At 37.3% G+C, this 21,095-nt stretch overlaps 1 protein-coding gene across 1 annotated transcript in view; it reads right to left on the reverse strand.

The window, feature by feature from the left end:
- SULF2 (sulfatase 2) overlaps positions 1-19,995 on the reverse strand; it is a 62,756-nt gene extending 42,761 nt beyond the window's left edge. The window contains exons 1-3 of the mRNA XM_082491217.1: positions 19,771-19,995; positions 14,132-14,371; positions 817-968 (exon numbers count right to left, since the gene is read on the reverse strand). Of these exons, the coding sequence (XP_082347343.1) occupies positions 817-968; positions 14,132-14,371; positions 19,771-19,945 (567 nt within the window). The 5' untranslated portion in view covers positions 19,946-19,995. The remainder of the gene's footprint in view (positions 1-816; positions 969-14,131; positions 14,372-19,770) is intronic.
- Between the last annotated feature and the right edge of the window lie 1,100 nt (positions 19,996-21,095).

The following is a 21,095-nucleotide window of genomic DNA, read 5'->3' on the forward strand; positions in this document are numbered from 1 at the left end:
CAGCAGTTTATGGATAAATTTATTTATCATCGTACTTCAGAGACAATTCAGGTCATTCTAGGAATTCACAAAAGCTGGTTCCTTTGGAAAGGTAACATTTTTGGCTGAAATAAACATGTTCCTGACTGCAAACAGGTGCTGGATGAGGAAAAAATGATACTGCATTTGACAATGATTATCAAGCATTTTAGTAAGTTTGGCCAGGGTATAACATCCTTGCAAGGATATTAGGAAACATATGCACCTGTAACAATGCACGGAGATATAAATTTAATATTTAAATTCTCTACTCATTTAGAATCATCATAAGATATACCAAGATATTATGAATTCTCCAGCATATTATGGCTGTGAAACAAGTTCCTTAAACTGACACAAAAAGATGGATCTAGCTGGAAGGAACTGGATTCTTGTCTCATTTACCCTTGTGTAACTCCACTGGAGTCAGTTCTATACCAGGGGAATAGATGACAATCAGACTCAGCACACAATAATGAAAGTGCAAAGCACAGAAATAGTTATCATGCAGCATTTAAATCCACTTTCACACCTTCAGCTAATAACATATAACACGGTCTTAGGACATCCTGTTTGTTTCCGTTGCTGCTAATAATGTTTTCAGTAACAGGACCCTCCTGGAATGGAAGCTAAGGAAAAGTCCAAACACCATGCCTATTGGCTTGTAGATAATGTTACATGTAGCAGCTTTCAAGGACAAAAAGAGTTCTTTAGTCAGACTGAAACCATAATGTGCAGCTCTCTTGTGGTGACGTCCAAATGTTAAAAAAAAAATAGAAACAAATCAGTAGGACCTACCCTGGAGTAGTCATATCCATGCTTCTCCTTCACTCCATTTCTACAGAGTGTGTAGTTGTAAAATCGAGAGTTTTTAAGTAATCCAACCCATTCTTTCCAACCAGGAGGCACGTAGGAGCCATTGTATTCATTAAGGTACTTTCCAAAGAAAGCTAGAGGTAGAAAAAGCAGAAGCATAGTAAGCAGGTGTAAGAGAAACACTTCAAAGACACCACATTTAACCAAATTCTTTCCCTTCTGTTTCTTCTGGGAGGAGCTTGGTTTTCTTCATGCTGATGTATTTAAGACAAGACATAAGTCGAGTTATAAGTTTGCCTGTGTTTCTTTATTGTCTCCATAATGCAGATCTTTTGATTTACAACCCGACTACATATGTGAGAAACTGGATGACAATTACCACTATATTCTCTTTAGTGTCTGATACATTCAAAGTCATACGAACAAAACAGAGAATGCTTAAAATAGTGCCAGTTGCCACATTATCTCATCCTACTCTGAATCACCCAATTTAGCTGCATTTTTCATTTTGGTTACACCCACTTAAGCCGTCTCCACCTAAGGAACTGGCAGAAGCATGAAGTCACTAATAGGAGGCTGGCTTGGGAGAAATAATGACAAGTAAGGACCATAAATATGATGAGATTTTAAACTTGCTGCATAGAAGAAATGAAGCAGCAGCCTGTTTGGCAGAACAAATGCAGAATGAGTACAAGGATTCTTGCAGAACACAGGGCAGGCATTTGAGCCGTCCTCCCAGAAAAGCTATGTATATGCTAGCCTTGCTCTGTAAGCCACAAGTGTACAGATGCAAATTATCTTCCAGAAAATGGTTAAGGAAAATGAAAAGCATTAGATTTCTATGAGAAGAACACAAATTCTCTAAAGTACATGATGTACCCAGAGATGCTTTCACACTATTCCAGTAAAAAAATAAATAATTTAAAGGAACGTATTCTTCAGTATTAGTTTATATGTTATATCATCACTATGCAATTACAGGATAAATTATGCTGTAAGACTCCATTTGTCTAGCTAGGTTTTTTTAAAGCTTAAAGGCAAAATTCTGCTCTTGGGTGTGCAGAATGCACCACAATTCAGCATCTGACTTTTTGTGATTAGAGTTCAGATCACAGTTTTTGAATGGTCTGGCAATACAAGTTAGCATTACCATAGTGATTAGCACAAAGATCTTTACATTTGTTACACTTGTCATTACAAATATTTTTAACCCAGAGGCGCATAGTGTCTACAGCAGCTCACACTGGCCATCTAGCAGTGAACATCTGTTCAACAGAATGACAGAATATCTAACATCCTGTTCTTAGACTTAAGACTAAATCTCACGTCAATCTACAGGACTTGAGCACACAATTCACACTTCCCAGGTTCTTAAAGATTTTTTTTTTTTAAGCTTGCAGCCTATAGTGTCTGATAATGCACCTTCTTGTACTTATACAAATGCAAGGAGCAATACCATGGATAGAGTAGAACAGGTGTTCAGCCAGTGTAAAAAGGGCCAGCCTCACTGACGGCAATGGATTTACATCTTTTTGTAGCAGGCTGAATATCTGTCCAAAAGATAGACACAGTGAGAAACTGCTATTTAAAACAGTATTTGAGACACCTACATATCATTACCTGATAGGTTTTTTATTTCTAAAAAAATGGGAAACATGATGTTAGCAACATAATAATACGGTGGAATGGAATTAAAGAAATCTACAGGGAGTACGCACATTGTACAGTGAATGTCCATAAGATCCAACTCAAAATGCTTAGGTAGAATGCAACAGCATATTTTGAATCATCCTCATCAACAAATTTCAATGTATTCAGTTAATATGTAAGATGAGCCAAGACAAAGTAAGTGAGATCATTCAAAGTGTTTGAAAGAGACGAAAGTGCTGACAAAATTAAGATCTACATCACAGATGATGAGGAGGACTCATCTATTGGGATACAATGGATTCCTTAAATTTACACTGTGCTTCAAAATATTTTGCAAAAGCAGGTGAGGTGCTATGCTATTTTACAGATGAGCCACTTGCAAAAGGGTTTAGTGACTGATAAGCATGCTGCAGAAAAGAATTTGTTTCGCTGTCCTGAACCACCTCATGATGTCTTCTTTAACCAAGAAAAATAAACTAGCAGCAATGAAGAAAGCAAAATCTACACCACTGTAGATGAAAACTATTACATTACTCAGGGACTACGTGTATACAGTATATACACTTTTCCAAATGATTTTGCTTTAGAATGAAAGGCAACTCACAGTGGCTATGGGTGATAAAACAATACAGATGCACCTTTTTTCTTGTCCTAGTAACAAAGAACACAGGATTGAAACACTGACCCCTGTCTACAGTAGCAGGTATGCACAAGGCAGTCCAAAGCCTTTTGTCCCCCATTCAACATATTATATCCAAACAGAGATATATTTGGCATTTCTGCTCACAGGAGCCAATCCATTCCTAAAACCTTTGGCTGAGCCAGCTGAAGAACTCGGGAAAGAGGCATTCTGTAAAGAATTACCTCATTGTTATTCTGCAGAGGCATTAAAGGGAAGTCTGGCGGAAGTTCCTTCCAGCACCTTTTGCATACCCCCCATTGTACATTCAGGATGTCTTTATAATCTTTCATGGATGTCAAAGTGCTTTACATAATTTTCTCTGCTGTTTCCAGTCTTCCATTTCACATCTTTTTCTTTTCCCTCTCCTTATCAGCTGTTTAAAGGCTTGTTATTCAAAAATTTTTAAACGTCACTCCTCTGCAGTATAAAATGTTGGGTTACAATAAAGCTCTCTTCATGCTGGTGAAAGATTTCGATTTTGGATTGCAAAGATTCTCTAACACATTTTTTCCCCTCATCAGATTAGTTCACCACCAGAGACAGCTGCTCACTAGAGTACACATGCCTTTGGTACATCCAATTTCAAACCGCTCCAAGATTTCATTAATAAACATTCACAGAGGCTGCTGTTTGATATGCTCAGCCATGTTCCTATATCCAGTCTATGAAATGATCACTAAAAAACATCCAAGTAGCCGTTTTTAATAACTGCATTAAGAATGGGATTTTCCTTTGCTTTAAATACTATACAACGTAGTTTCTCCTAAGACTACAGAAAACAGGATATACAAGAATTGAGTCCTTTGTACACTGTTACCACTTCCGCAAGGGTTCATAACCTTCTAAGGTTCTTTTCTCAGAGTCTCACCCTTCGATGATAAGCACCTGGAAAATTCTTTGGTATAGAGAGGAATTTTTACAAGCGGTTTTGTTTTTAAACTCTTCCTGTAAGGAAAAAAATTTGCACACAAAAGAATTTTCCCTGTGCTATCAATTAATACGAAGGTCTGCTCTGAATGTAACACAACCACAGACATATCACAGCCACAACTCATTGCTTAAAAAGCAGATCTAGCATAGTGTCAAATGTAGTGTAAAAGCACAATGAAAAGAATGGACATCAAGGCATCGTATAACCCCACTGGAAATGTTCAAGCTAGTTCTCTCACCTATCTATATCATCTACCAAACTCTACAAGCTCGTTGGGGTTCGCCCCCCCCCCCCTTTTTTAAACACTAATTCTTTTCCTAATACCTACCTAAAAATACTTAACATAACTAAAAAGCATCTACAAAGGATATTCACAAAACTCTGCATTAAACTGAAAACTAAGATAATTCAGGGTGCATCAATAAAATGATGCAGGGGATCATTCGTCCCTTTTTATTCCATATGGACTGCCCAACATTGGCAGTTGGATATAAAAAACCTTTTTTAGTTCTCAACTAGAAACAGGAATGCGGTGGAAGTCAACAGAGATTCACCAGTGTAAAGCTGCCAGAAGAGAAGCTTTAGACACACAATTTCAGTCTTTCATTCAGTTTCCTTAATTTGGTAGCTCTGATTCTGACCATAGTTAGTTGCCTGTTTAGACACAGTTCTGTTAACTACTGGCCAAGAGCACTTATCTATTCCACTAAAAACCTGCTTAACAATATGATCATAGTATTTACACTCATTTCAAATAAAGTAAGATGAAACCAAGAAAGGAATGTATGAGAGGAGTACTGGTAATAATTTCCTGACAGTGATATGTTACATTCTGTTGGGAAGCAGTGAAAGATAAAGCTCTAGCTATACGTAAAGCCAAGTCAGGCTACGGACTAGAAAAATACACTCAGTGGAGCACAGTTCGCCTGGCTTCAGGGAGACCTAATAACCTTTTAACCAGAGAGAAGATTATTGAGAAGACAAAGCCATGGTGGTGCACAGTAGCAGGACAAGAAAGAAGCAGTAAGGTTCAGCCGGGATGTAAAAAAAAGCTTTTTCACAAAGAGAAAGAGTCAAAGAGTGAAATAGGTTGCTCAGACTGTGCAATTCCAATCCTTGGCATTTTTCAAGACTAGACCGGATAAAGCCCACAGCAACATGGCCTGGGGCACGCTTTGAGCAGGTGGCGGAAAAGAGACCTCCCGAGGTCCTTTCCAAACTGAATTAGCCAGTGATCCTACGATGGACTAGGTGACATATGAGGCCCATCTTCAGTTGAATGCACATGACTCCAGGATTTTAGAATTTAGGAGGAATGACTAGAATTTGTAAACATTCATGCTGTCATAATAAATCCTGAAGCTGAAAAAAAGTAACATTCAGCTTTTTGTTGCTCCTGGACAGTAAGCTCAGTATTTATACCATACAGCCCTCCTCCTGGACTGTTCTCTTCAATTCCTTCATGCTGCTTAGCTGTATCCACCTATTAGCACCACATTAAATTGTACTTACCACCATGACTGCGAAGTTAAACTCATGTTTTAAGCTATTAACTCTCCACATTTAAACATATGTATATCTGCAACATACTTAAAGCACTGTTTTCCTGCCATATTTCAACAGCCAACTTTCCAAGTTTTATCTTAGGTTTCGAGTTGCAAGTCTTAGTTGCTCAAAGGGATTTGTTTACCCCTCCAAAATCTTTTACTTCTGTATTGAAACTAGTTTTCTCCAGCTCAAAGTTGAACAATTAGCTACATTTGAGCAATCTCCTAATTTTGGATTGGGTGGGGGGAGAAGGGAGAGCATTTCTGATCTTATTTCTGCTGCATATCTAGCAAAAGTTACTTTTAGTGCTTTTAGTCCTGTACGAGACAATCAGAGGAAGGCAGATGAGAACGCACTCTCAGCATGGCTAAGTACGCATGCAACAAGCAGTATGTCCAAAGGTCAATTCTGCCTTACATTCACAGCATGGCCAAATACACTCTTAAACTGACAACGTACAATGGAATAAACCCAGCGAAATTAATGGATTTACAGCAGAAGTATGGGGGTTCTGAGATAAAATCCTGCCATTTAGTATTAAGTTTGGTTCCATGGGAAAGATTTTCCAAGAGACATCACTTCTCAGTAGGTAGTATCAAAATAACTGACCCGATTTTCCAAAAAACAGTAACTCCTAAGTGTCACCTGAAAAAATGGTCCTAGTTGGCACTTTTAATGACAACAGGAAATATGACTCTACTGCAAAGATTAGAAGATACAGCATTAGTCTTAATACCTCAGTAACTGCAGTAAATCTAATGAGTTGCACAAAAAATACAGTGAGTGTAAATGTTAGAGTATTTTTAAGGAGGAAAAGAGGGGATTAAGACCCCAGTCTGTTCTCAGATCCCTTCAGTTCCATCAATTTCTGGGTTCTAAGGAGGACAGGGCTCCACATAGTTTTTTTTACTATTCGTTTTCTTTTGTATGCCTGAAACGATGAATTAATTCAAGTACTTAATCAGTTAGACTAAGGACAAGTATACACACAACACTTTAGTCTACTGCACATGGTAGCCCGGTTTTTCTCTAACCTACAGCACAGGGATAGTACAAAATGTTCTTAAAGATCACATGCTCCATCCACTATCACAGGGCCATAAAAAGAGTAGCACTAAATGCAAAAGCCTTTACATGCACAGTTCCTCTCTGTAACTGGAATAAGAATTATCATTACAATTCATGAAACATAACAGTTGTAAAACCCATGTTGCACAGTGACTGGTAAGCACTGCAGTTAGAATAGCCTACAGGCTTTCTTATTGTGCCAGGAGACTAGTCTGATATCTAGCGGGACAAAGGCAATGCACAGTAATCTTTATGACACCTTTGTTTCTCTTCCTGAATTTGCATTGTACATTTCTCAGTTGTGGCCAAAGATCAGTGCCAAGATCTATTTAATGAAACAGGGGAATTGGCTGAAGGGGAGCAGATGAAGCCAAATAAAACAAAAGGGCTCAAACCAAATATTTTTAAATGGTCAACAAGGAATCAAACAGAAGAACGCTGATGGTGAGCCAAGTCTTGCTTGTCTTTCTCAGGTGAGCTAATTCCCAATGGAACTGGGGCCAAAGCCCCCTTTCACTAACGTCTATGGCACAGATTACACCAGTTTAAGCAGGACTAGAATTGTAAGGCATAAATACCTTTCTGAACATCCCTCTCACACAACTCCTCTGAAAGTTAAAGGAAAAAAATCTAGAAATGCCACCCTTCATGTCATCAACGTTTATTACAATTCAGGACAAGATGACTTAATGTATAGCAACAGCATCATTTCCTATACCGTGCAGCACATGAGAAAGCAGAAGCGCTGGCTGGCTACGTGGTTTAGAGGACTACTCTACAACATGGCTCACCATCACTAGGTCAGTCTACTCATATTCCTTGGTGGCCAATTCTGACCATTCAGATTTTCCACAAAACCTTTCCCAATGTCAAAATCACCACAACAACGAGACTTTTTATTAAAAAATTACCACGGGTTTCACTCTTCCCTTTTATGTATCACAGTCATGGAAGAATCTTAACCTTTAGATTTATCCTGCTGTCACCACATGCAAGGTTTCCTCCTCCACACATAAAAACCCAAAACCTCCCAGCAGTGGATTGAGACTTTTTTTAATAATAAACAGTCTAAGCAAAAGCTTATCTAGCTTAATGCTGAATCTTTACTAAAATACCAAAGGCTGCATGCACCATGCTATTTGGGCCAACTCCAAAAGAATTTCATTTAGAGCCATTTTGTCTCTAGGATTTGAAGAAAACCTGATTGCCAACTTTCAGGGAGCTACTGAGATATGCTGTACAAGAAGAAATATTTGCTATACTTTAACAAAGCTGTTTTTTTTCCATCCAGCAATAAACTCGGAAGAACACTACTAAAATCATTACTTCATAAATAAAACCAATAAAGACTTACTGAAACTAGTTGGGAGAAAAGTCCAACCCTGGTCCAATATAACCACAGAATTTCTTTCAACAAGATATTCACGGAAAGAGAAGAAATCTAGGTTCTACAGTAGTTCATTTGTGTATGGTAAATTTGTGTATTTACCTTTTACATTTGACAAAAAAGAAAAAAAAAGTTTGACACTCTTGTTTTTTGTAAATTACCAGTCACCTCTTACAGTCCTGAAATGTGTCCATCTCAAAAACATCTATAGTCCTTCCATGCATAACATACACACAAGGATGGGAAGTGCCATTGTCTCTAACTTGGAAGATGAGACAAAGGTCTCAGGGCAGTACTCACGCTACTAAACCACAGAAAAAGACACGAGGATGTTCCAATTCAAAGAAATTGGAATTCAACTTCCAGAAACTGGAATTAGAATCTATCTGCAAAGTTTATACAGCAGGCACTGGCGAGTCTTTGAAATCATCACTGTTCTCCTATGCACTTTATTAAAAGATGGCATATGGCTTATTGTTCTAGCTTTGAACTTCCACATCACTACGCTTTTCCAGTGCCCACTAAATTGTGTGGCACTGCTGCACAGGGCAAGTATATAACCATGTGTGCCACATGGAACACTCACATCTTTGGGCACATAGGAAAGAAAACTTAGGAAAACTGTATTCAGTAAATTACATTGCTAAATTAAATTTGATTATTTTGAAAGACGCATGTAAAAAACCCCAGCATTCTAGAAAAGCAAAGAATAAAGAACGCAAGAAGATACCACAAAGACTTAAGTTGCTAACTGGATAAACCAAAAGATTTTAAATTGAAGCGAGAAGGAGGGAACCTCTTCTCACTTTTGGCTGATAAGCTACCTAATATTGAACACAAATGGCACTGGAAGATGAAAAACTTAATAAGCCAATAGGTTCTTTTACTTTGTACATACTGTCATCCTGAAAGATCTAAACTAACAAAGATTTAAAAATGTGCAAATAATCCATTTAACTTTTAGCTGTTTTGAATGCTATGAAATGATAATCCTATTTCTGAAGAAATATCAAGATATGAATTACTTCTTGCTTGAAATGATAAAGCAGTACAACAAAGCTATTACACTTTAAATGCTAGAATTGGCATCCTATCAGAAGAGTACATTATAGCAGGGGGAAAGAAAAAGATGAGGTGTTTCTCACAATCTACACCATTTTATGTTGAAAACAGATTTAGGGGAAGGAACAAGAGAGAGGAAGGAAACAAAATCTGACTGGAAATAAGGGAGCCACAGACACTGGCTTATTTCTATAGTTGTGGACCCCTTCACCTCAGGCTCCTGGGAAAGTCTGACTGGATTGCAGGCCATCTTGTGGATTTTACTCCGTGAGTTATTCACAGAAGTGTATATAGTCCTCTCTTCAGGATAGTTACAATGTTCCTTAAATAACACAAAGCTACATGCAGAAGACAGTAGCTGTACAGGTAAGTTTCCCTTTTACAATCTCTGCATAATCCTCAGGAGACCACAGCTCTACTTAATGTGTTCTTATTTTAAGTTACCATACATTAGAGTATGTTTAAAGTGAATTACTGATGCTTAGAACTCAATTCATAGAAACAGGGAAATGATACACACACGTTTGATCTCAGACCAACTTATAGTACAGAACTAAAGTTAGAACCAGGAAAGAAAAAAAAAGAAGTCTTTAACGCACATGAGGAAGGAAATCCAGAACTGTCTTTTTTGTTTGAAAATGTCATTCTGCAGAATATTTGCAGGATATTCCAGCTCAATAATGCACCGCCATGGACCAAGCCTGCCAAAAGTAGTAACATGAAGCCAGTGGATTTGGGCTATACATCAGGACTCTTCTCTACTTATATCCTTTCCAGCATAGATCCTTGGTTTCCTTTTGCAATAACAACTATCACGATATAGCCACTATGCTGCATCCTCCTTTCACACTATTTTCAAGTCTAACGGTCTCAAACCTTCTAACAGATACAATTTGACAGACCTTGCTACGATAATATTTCTACATAGAAAGCAAAAGATCTAAGGAAACCAATTTACCTTCAAGATAAATAATTCAGAAACGTGATATCCAGTTTTGAAAAGTCACCTAGAAGTCTCAGAGGTGAATGCCATAATACTTCAGTTCCTAATTGTGCCAATCACATCTGAAAATTAATTCTGACTCTTAAATCACTTGGTTATTATTTTTAAAAACGGCCTTCAGTTCTCCATCAGCTGCAAAAGCGATCTGTCCTGCATATAGGATGTTACTCTGACTTGGATAATCTGATTCCTTTATATGCATGTTACATGCTTGCATATACACGTGCAGCATGGCACAGTGGCTCGGGCACTGGAGTGTGAATCGAACCTTGCATCTCTTCTTAGTGCTGCTCTTCACCTGCACGTGACCTTGCAGAAAATACTTCACTATTCTGTCTCTACTTCTGTCTACCCTTTGACTCTTTAGGTCACCAATTATTCCCTACCAAGCAATTATGCACAGAGATCGACTTCAGTTAAGTTTTTAAGTATTTCTGCAATAAAAAAAAAAAAAAAAAAAAAAAGGAACCAGCAACTATCGTGGACAGCAAATTCTACAGCAGGGAACTAATAATTGAAGAACATTTCTCCTGGCATCTGTGTAGATATTAAAATCTGGACACATATTTTTCAGGTTCATTCCTCCTTTAATAAACATTTACCAATAGCCTTTTCCCTCTTTCTTACAATTTAATGTTAAAACCACTTTAAAATGTCAAAGGCTCAGACATTGAAGTGGAAAAATAATTATTTGAATGCAGTCAGCCACTGTATCTTCTTCGTCTAATATTAATGGGAGGAAATGGAAGATTGTCACTGAATTTTAATGAATTCATTAGTTAATTATTGTAAAGCCCTGTGAAAGTGCTAAGAATGATTATTACTTTTATTCCCAAGAAATTTTTTATAATGGCAGAGATGTGGACCTCCCACAATGATTTTTCTCTATGTTCAAAATACATGACTGGTGCAAAATGGCATTTATTAATTCTTTGCATAATTCAAGTACGGACTTATCATCAGAGTGAGATACTGACATATCACCATAAAAGTAGCAGCTTTTTCCTTAGTAATAGGTTCATTTAACTGAACAGGGTTAGCTGTACTACAGGGTACTGCTCAACAGGAACAAGGACGGTAAGTTAGCCAAAATGTGTCCTGCCTTTGCTGCACACCGAGAGACATTAAGCCCTAACATAAATTAACAGAACTCTCTCAGAAGATTCACTGAACCAAAACTGTCCTTCTGCCAGGCTGAATTTGGCCCACCATCCCTAATTCTGTTGAATTTAATAAGATAAACATGTCTTTTCATTTCCTGACTGCAGATAAGGCTGACAAAATATTCTGGAATCAGTCACCAATTTTAAGACCTAATCATTCAGCCAGCCAGGCAAATGGAAAAGAGAAGTTTTTCTCATTAAGTAATGTCTAAGGAAAAGTTTAAATCTATATTCCAATAAAACAGCTTGGTATTTGTTGCTGCAGGACCCAAGCATGCAACAATGTATTGTGCATTTTAAAAACTGTCTCACAGAAAGAGACGTGTATGTTCATGGAAAACAGAACCTTTTCTTTGTAAATGTTTACACAGGAACCTTTGGCAGAGAAAGTCCCTGACATTCAGAAATGTTTGTCACCGGATCTCTTTGTTTCTTTTCCATTCAAATCATCTCCTGCTCCAAGTTGAAAGTACTACCATCCACTATTTTAAGTCAGTGAAGATTCAGATCTCTCTTACACTGACTTTTCTAAAATTGACTTTTCTATAATTCATCAGTTGACTTGGTTTGTTTACATAAATTGTCCTTCTTGGCCATTTTCCCACAATACGTAATAGGCTAACGATGTCAGAAGCTCTTCAAAATTGGACGGATTGGTTAACACACTGAAATTCAGAACTTGTCTACATGTAGTGGCTGTGTAACAGGAACACGGCCTTCCAGTCGCTATTCATGACATTGCCATTTTTTAGATTGTGAGACAGGTTAATGCAAAAGACGACATACATGTAACACCTACTGCCTCAATGGCTTCCACTGTAGAAGGAAAATCCATCCTTTGCACTGTCATGATATTTATTTTAATTGATCCACATAAAGTGACAGTGAGCCCAATGCATGATGGTCAAAATCCTGACTATTAAAGCCAAAGACAGAACTTCCCTTGAGCTCAGCCTCTTCCTTTCATCTCTATTCTGCCAAGTCCAGTGCCTAACAAAGTTGGTCAAATTTTTTAAAGTGCCATAGTTGAAAAATATAAAACTGACAACCACGGCTGAAAGTGAGAAACAATTATAGGAAAGTCGCACCTTTTCCATCTCGTCTCATATTTTTACTTGCAACTTGCACAGGAGAAACCTGTACTACTCTTCTCCCTCCTGCCCACATACCACCAGCACATTTCCCAAAGGTGCAAAGGTGTCAGCAGCGGCACAAGTCTGTATGCATCCAAACCGCAAATGCCGCTACCACAGGGAAAATACTACAATGCAGTAAGAACGGTGTAACAGAACAAAACACAAGGAGATCACAATGAATAAAGAGGAGGGCAAGGAGCTGTGAAACGAGCGAGTGCGAGTGGCAGAAAAGAAAAACAGAGGGAAGGTTAAGTGGAGTAGGAGAGTACAATTTCTTCCTTCAAGTTTGAACAAAAAAGAAACACAGGGAGAAGGCCTGGCTTATGAATTAAGAAAAAAACCACCATCCTCTCCCTTTCTGTCTTGAAGGTTGTGAACTTAAATACAAAAACAAGCCTCAAAAGGCTTTATTCCTCATGGCCTCTTTTTCTTCTCAAAAAGAAAAAAAAGGGATCAAGAAGCTAAACTGTATGATTGCAGGGCAAACCAGTACTACCATGGACCTAAATAAAATGAAATAAAATAAATTTAAAAAAACCCTACAAATGAACTCTTGTGCTTTCCAGATCTTCCTTTGTTCACTGCAGTCATGTTCAAGGACGACTCCCCGTTTCAGAGAAACACAATGTCCAAAATGGTCTCCTTAGCAGGTTACTTTTGAAACTTGAGAAACTGAGTTCTGAAGTACAATTTCCTGCCATTTCTGAAGCAGGGAAATTTGATCAGATCTTTGGAGAGGTGGGAGAGTGTAAAAGAAAAAAAACCTTCTTACTTCTTACTCCAATACCTTGTTATCCTTCACAGTGGATAACTCAAGACTTTAACAAGAGATTGGAAATGAACATCAACCTCCAATAATGGCAATTCCCAGTTAAATTTGCATAATAACTATCACACTTAACTACATGAATGCGGACCTCATTTACACCTGAAGATTGCTTTGTACTTGTAAAAGTACTGTTTCTATGTGTTCCAATAATTTTAGTTTGCAAATTGAGAGGCAGACTGAAAATGCGATACAGATTCACTAAGATCTTTGATCTAAATTTAAACACTAAGTTAAGGTAAAAATGTAAGACATATGAATACAAGGACAGTCACAAAGTTAGTAGAAATTGCAGGTGCCTGAAATATAGTCACTAAATATAAAAATTATTACAATAGACAAACAGCAGTAAACATAAAACAAATAATCTACGAAGAATAAAATATTAACCTTGATGTGGTATTCATATAATCATTGATAGTAGTGCCAGGAATGATAAATGGGAGGGAAACAGCAACCAATTAATAAGGTATGTATACTTCCCCTAATTTATTTCTTTCCAGATTAATGCAGGTGTTTATTTTAGAAAAACAAAACAAGGAAATTACCTATTTGTTTGAAGATGAAGACATACTCTACACGTGCTATGCTTTCAGTTCAAACATGCACATTATTTTATCCTTCCCAGCTTCTGAAAAAAGTCTGACTTTTTTTTGTTGTTGTTGTTATTAGAATGTCCTCAAGTAAAAGCACAAGGAAGCTAAGCCTACATGCACAACTGAAGCTCTGGCATTCTGCACTGCTGCAGTCCATTAGGAGAACAAATTCAAATATTATATACATCAGCCTCTGTACTAGTAAGTCTAAGGAAGCTTTCAGATAGAGCTAGCCTTGATCTTACCTGTCCTGTATCCTGTGTTGTTGAGGTACACTGCAAATGTACGTATTTCATGCTGAGCCTGCCAGGACGGAGAAGAACAGTTCTCATTGTTAGTGTAAGTGTTGTGATTGTGAACGTACTTCCCCGTAAGAATAGAGGAACGAGATGGGCAGCACATGGGTGTTGTCACAAAGGCATTGATGAAATGAGCACCTCCGTGTTCCATGATCCGCCTTGTTTTATTCATCACTTGCATAGAACCTGGAAGAAGAAAACCATCGCAGAATTATTTTCTTGTTTCAGTCACAAGAGCTAGCAAAGAGTTCATGGGTTACATCAGAGACCAGAATGAAGCACAGGTAGTAAGGGCACTGTAATCTCATAGTGAACCCAAACGCAAAGAGATTATTCTCTCCCCTCTAGCAAAGTTCTCCCGTTGTTTTAAGAAGGGCCAAATACTGAAATCTTAAGATTTGACTCAAACCTGTTGACAGAGATCACAATGCTTTTTTAATTTCTCTTTCTCTAAGCTCAGTATTTACCACTGTCGCTACCTGCACTATCCGTGCAGCATTTTTGGAGTCACTAACACTGTTCCAGTAGCTGAAGGCAAGAACCAGCACGAATTAGGCTGAGACAATGGGGTCTGAGAGTGAAACTCGCTTTGTGCAGCAACCCTGACTGAAGTTTCCATACTCCTTAAGCATTATTTAATCTTTGGTTTCAGAAGATACCTGATGCACTGCATTTTATGCCAACCTTCTGCAAAAGGCTGAGGGTTGTAATCACAGAACCATTGAGATTGAAGGGATGCCTGGAGATTATTTAGTCCAACCCCCTGCTCAACCAGAGTCTGATAGTTGTTCTCTAGACAGAATATTCTTTTCCCTAATGTGAGGTACTAATAGGTATTTATTTCTTTAACTTTCACCGAACCAAAGACAAAGTAAAGCCCTCATAATAATTTCCATAACCAATTCACTGAGTTCTATCTATCTATCCACTTGATTCATTTTTGTAATAGTGTTACCTAAAACTCTCTTCTGTTTCCTATTTGAGAGGCAGCTTTGGACAAAGACTGAATCTTTACCATAGACATCCACCGAGCTAAATCTGGATCCATATCAGAGTTCTTCCTACACACAGAAATGCCAAGGATCAGAAGAAAAGACATTTAGTTTCCCTCATCTATCGGTGCCTGACAGTTAGAACTGCATCAGACTGAGTTATACTTGACCTAGGAAGAATTTTCATTTTCCATAGAACCTGTAATGACACCTGTCATCAGCATGACCTTGCAAAAGAGAGCAAACCTTTCCATCACCAACCCTCCCTTCTTGTTATGAGCAGGGAAAACCAACAGGCAACATGGAGGTGAAGGTATGCTGGAGTAGGGTTGGGGCTAACTTACCCAAGATTGAGTTGGATTAATAGTTCAGCTTTGATCAATGCATCCTGCAACCATCTGGCACAAACTATATATTGTTTCTGTCAGTAATGAGTTTAGGTTTCCTCTATAAGCTCTTTAGGCAGAGATTTCATTATGAAATTGCAACAGTAAGCCAGTTTGATACAGGGCACTTTGATATAACCAGGAGTCAAAACCTAGAGGAAAAATGGTCATAAGCCACATACAAAATCTGACTCTCTGGTACCAGGAAGGAAGGCTAATTGCTACTGTAGGTCATTTCACCTAAAAATTGCCATGGTTTTAGTTTTCTTCATATTATTTTGTTGGAATGAATATTAAAAATTTTTCAAAATATGTTTGTGCATTTCTCAGGTCAGAGCACATCTCTGTCACATCCCTTTGTGACAAGAACCAAGGCAGGTTACTGCACTCCTCCTTTAGAACTTGCTAAAGTTCACATATCAAAAAGAAGTTTCTGAAGAAAGCAAGATTTTTTGTTTCCATAACTGTGGGGTACGTGTTAGTGCTCAAAGGCACTAACAACACAGTTAACAATTATAACGGTCAATTATACGTTACGTGAGCCTGGAAACTGTGGACGTTTCCTCTGTGTTGTCTTATGAGCTAGCCCAAGCATAAATAGGCAGAGCGAAAGGATGTTTTGTCATCCCAATATTAAAATACAACTTAACAACCCCTTTAAATGACAGAGGCATCTGTGCATAAATAACAGTACATGTTAAGACTCCCCTTGGGGACAGTAACCTCCTTTAATAAAACCGTTGTAATGACAAGGCCCTATATATCAACAGTCTTTAATACAAAAACACATGATCTAATCTGCTTCCCCAGCTTGAGAACTAATACAGAGTGACAGATCAGTGGAAGGTAAAAATCCAGCAGTCTTCTGTACAATCTTAAATAGGCCAGCTTTAAATATTTTAAACAGTATTAAACCAGCCAACCAAAACTTATTTTCTTCAGCTTGCCTCCAATCCAAACACAGAATTGTGAGGAAAAAGTAGAAACTGATCTTTCTGTGGCAGAAGATTAGTTATGTGTTAATCAGCAACTGGAACCTCACCAAATCACCTTTTGAGTTGGAAAACCTTCTGGGGTTTCATTAGTGGACGTACCAAGGGAATTCATGCTTTGAAGTGCCAATATTTAATTCAGAAAATGTTCTGTTACCAGTGTAAAATGACTGATAATAAAAAAAATTATTTAGCCTAAGCTATTTAAAAAAAATAATCCATTGGAACTACAGTGAAAATATGAAAGTTTAATCAATTTGATGCATTCAGGATGCTCACTGAACAAAATGAAGCAAAACCCAAGTTGAAAGTCCACTTGAAATTTGTGTGGGACCTGTAACTTTGCTTAGTGTGTCTTCACAGTTCACTTTAGGGACACGGCTGATATTTTGACTAATATCACTGGAGAAAACATACTAGTCGTTTATGAAATAATATTGAATTTCTCATTTGTTATGTTTTGTTGTCAGAGGTCATAATTTACATGAGTTTTTGGGAGCTCCAGATGTTGAAGAACTTGTATTAAGGCCCAAGTGACTTAGTCTATTCTGAAGCACAATTTAAGAAGTGATATCCATATGCAGAAGTGATATCCATATGCAAGTTAACTGAACCCCAGAATGTTAATTAACTGTCCCCTAAAGCCTTCTATTTTTATCCTATTTGAAACTCATTAGACACCCTTTTCACATCTTCATTTCCTTTTTTTTCCCCCCTCATATTTAATTTTAACGAAGCTCTAAGGCCCTAATCTCCATGTATGATAACTAAGAAAAATTATCTTCCGTGCCACATTTGTGGTTTTTCAGAGGAAGATGTAGGAACATACAAATCATCTCTCACTCAGGTTTCTCTAACATGGCTGAAATATCTTCTAAATAATCAGGTCTTTCTCCAACTCATGAGATAATGAAATAAGCTCGTTTGTTAAACGACAGCAATACGGTAGGCAAACCTAATTAAACTGGAGATGCTGAGTCCATCACACAGGGGACATCAGCTTTATACGAACTTGGACTTAAATGGCTCTAATGGGGAAAAAAAAAGGTCTTTCTTTCTAATTAATTCTTTCTCCTCGTCAGTATATTCCTCTTCTTTATATTTTGCTTGTCAGTACAACTCTTTTGATTAGACAGTCAACTGAGTGTGTATGTTTCAGTAGTTCTTGGTGTTCTCATTTGCCTTCTCCCATTTGTATCCATTACAATTTACACTCATTCGCCTTTGACCTGGATATTCTGCATCCTTTTCATCAGCTCCTCATCAGTCTTTTTCTTTATTCAATTCAAGGCTGAAGTTTGGTTTCCCAAGTAAAACTCATGATTAACAGTAGTGCAAATTAAAAAAAAAAAAAAAAAATTGTACTCCTTTTCTGAAAGGATGACATTCTTTCTGGTAAACTCCACCTGCTGCTGCTGCATTGTCAAATCTATCTTAAATTAAATAAAGGAAAGGCTGTTAAGCACACTTGAAATTGCGTTGTCTTCCCTTTTGCCTCAGAAGTAGCCACAAAAGAACAATGAGCTACAACACCCATCAGTTAAGAATATTCTTAGAAACAGATGAATTCTTAGTTATGCACAGCTTTCTCTGCTACACTTTCATAGCTTCCAAGTTTCCTTTATCTTTTATTTATAATTCACATCTTGTTTTCATCTTTCTTAAATGCATTAACCACAATCCCCACAAATGGCAATTTTGATTAACTCGGACAGTTCACCAGACAACAGACAAGAATAAAAATTAATTCAAACAAATATTGGGTCTCACAAGCCATTAGTGGCAAATGACAAATATCAAATCTCAGCTTCATCAAATGGATTTTCCTTAGTCAGATCCTAATTTGTGTGGACACATGCCCATTATGCTTGAAATCGGAAAGCATCAGATTATCAGAGAAGAGAAATATACTGCCCAAAGGACTTAGACAATTGCATCAGAAACAAGCAGGCTAGCATAGAACAGAAGATGATGATAAATTTTTTAGGACCACCTTCTGAGTGTGCAAGATAATGTTCTTTTCAATAGACATTATTGAAACTGCTTTACTTTTGATCCAAATAACCGTTTAAAAAAAAAAAAAGTGACAATAACAACTCTTCTGATCCTACTAATTTGAATTACATTTGTACTTAGCAGGGTTACTGCCATAGCAGGCTTTCTCACCACACTTGAGAAAAATGTGACATCCGTGATACTGCAGACATGCAGTAATGCAGATAACAAGGAAGCATCTGTAAGAATACTGCCACATTGCTGTGATTAACTTCTCAGCTGGATGACTAAGTGTATAAGTAATACAAGTTGATTAACTTTACTATTGTGTTCTTTTTTTTCTGTGAGGTCTGTTTCCCAATTTTTCCCATCCATACTAGAAATTTGATGCAGTAACTGCCAAAAAAAAACCCCAGCAGACCACACATATACAAGCTCTCATCATTCAGATGATACAGGCTTTATACCTAACTTAAAACCATATTTCTAATGCAAAATTATTTATGTAAACTGGTTCACGTTAATCACTTCTCCTAACTACAGACAACATTTGGTAAATATCAGCTTGTGCAGGTAACAGAACAAAACCCAAACTCCGTCAGTTAATTCATTATCCCAAATCATTAGGCAAAGTGTGTGTTTAATCTTCATCTCCTTTCTTCAACAATTAACATAGCATTGAATAACACAGCAGAACCTTTTCATACTAAATTATTTTGGTCAGTAATTAACTACACCTCTAAATGGACAATACCAAGAATAGTATGACTATGTTGGGTAACATTTAAGTCATTAAAATTAAAATTGTATATGTAATGAATGTCTGCAATTACACACCCAAAATAACGGGTAATTACATGGAGCGATAATCAGTTATGAATTTAATCCTCCTGCTTTGGCACATAGCTTCCCAGGTTATACTTGTAATTGCCAGCAGCATAGTTTAGGGGTGTAGATGAAGACAGATAGGCAGGAATCTCATTATTTCCCCAGAAACAGGAAGTTGGATATTTTAAGTTGAGGCTAACTTTTGCTGTCCTTGAATTGCACACAGACAGAAAGTATTTTCTACATAAAGGTAGGTTTAAACTTTTGCTACTTGTTCTTCCTATCCTTTTTCACACTGGAAAAAAATAATTATTTTGAATGCAGGAATCAAGCTTTAAGGAAAAGCAGTGCCACATTCGTTAGCTAAAATTCACTTTATGTTGGGCTCTTACCAAGTTCTACATCCTGATCATCAGTAAGAACAAGGATGATGTTTGGGCGGATGTTTCTACGGTCTCTTTGAAATCTTCCCTTCAGACGCTGATTTAACAGGAAAGCTGAACTTCCATCCAACAGTGCTAAAACAGTCATCATGAATAATCCAAGGACAATACTATGCTGTGCCATATTGTGCTGATTTAGTGTTCTCTCTGAACAAGGTAGGTTAATGGCTTCTATTTCTTTTTTGTTTGTAGGTCTCCTGTAAGGGAGAGGGAAACAAGTATTTATTTATACCCTGACCCCCCCGCCCCGCCAGTGAACAGCAAGGTTCTCTCCAAAGAAGTAAAAAGCAATATACTAGAAATAATCTAACTCCTTTGAAAAAAAAAAAAGAAGCAATAATCAAAACAACAAAGCAACTGAATGTTTTTCTAGTATCAGCTAGAAGCAAAGACATGAAAAATTCACAGTTCATAAGCTGTTACCAATGCAGACAATGAAGTTTCACTCCATGCTCAAATTTGGCAGCAAGTTCAAGGATTTAGCAGGGTATCAAACTCTTACTTTTTCTTTGATACGTATAAAAAGCAATCTTCTTCCTTAAGGTTCTGGGATGTTTTGAGATGACATGTTTGTTTACTGCCTCAAAAATGCAGATGTTGAAGGAAAAAAACCCACGTCTATCCTTATTTTTAAACAAGCCTGTGGTAAATTTTACTGAGTTAACAACCCGTTTGCAAATTCATAGAGGATTCACAGATAGAAGACTTGTTATACATTGATTTATCTTACAAATTTCATTAGAGAGTAGAACTGCCCAGATCTTGGAACTATGGTACAGTACTGTTTGAAGTCTACTACGGCTTTGATGTTAGCGTGATATCCCTTCAGCATTTCTTTTGGTTTCCAAGATTATTACTTAAAAAAAAAAAATCATTCTTATTACTGAACATATTTGAAGACCCACTACTGCAAATGTTTGGGAATGGATGCACCAAAAAGATTTGCACTGTCTACGACTTCTCTCTGTCATCAATACAATGTCCCAAAATTGACTTGTTTGCAAAACAGAGCACGTCTAACTGGTACTGCTCCTGTTAATGAGACAATAAAAAATTCTTAGCAATTCCTACATGAAAATTCCCAAAAATGAATAAGTGTGCTGAAAAATTTTTGAAGTAATTGTTTTGCTCAGTGGTCTTCTGGTATAAAGGGATTTTCTCTTGCTTTCAGAAGTCAAAATAACAGTATGAAACTGTATTGAAAATATCAAGTACTAACTATTTCATCAGATCCAGTGATCAATGAGTCAGGTTTTGATTAATTCCCTACTTGC

This window comes from Vanellus vanellus (genome assembly GCF_965231255.1).
Source record: "Vanellus vanellus genome assembly, chromosome: 15".
NCBI classification, from domain to species: Eukaryota; Metazoa; Chordata; class Aves; order Charadriiformes; family Charadriidae; genus Vanellus; species Vanellus vanellus.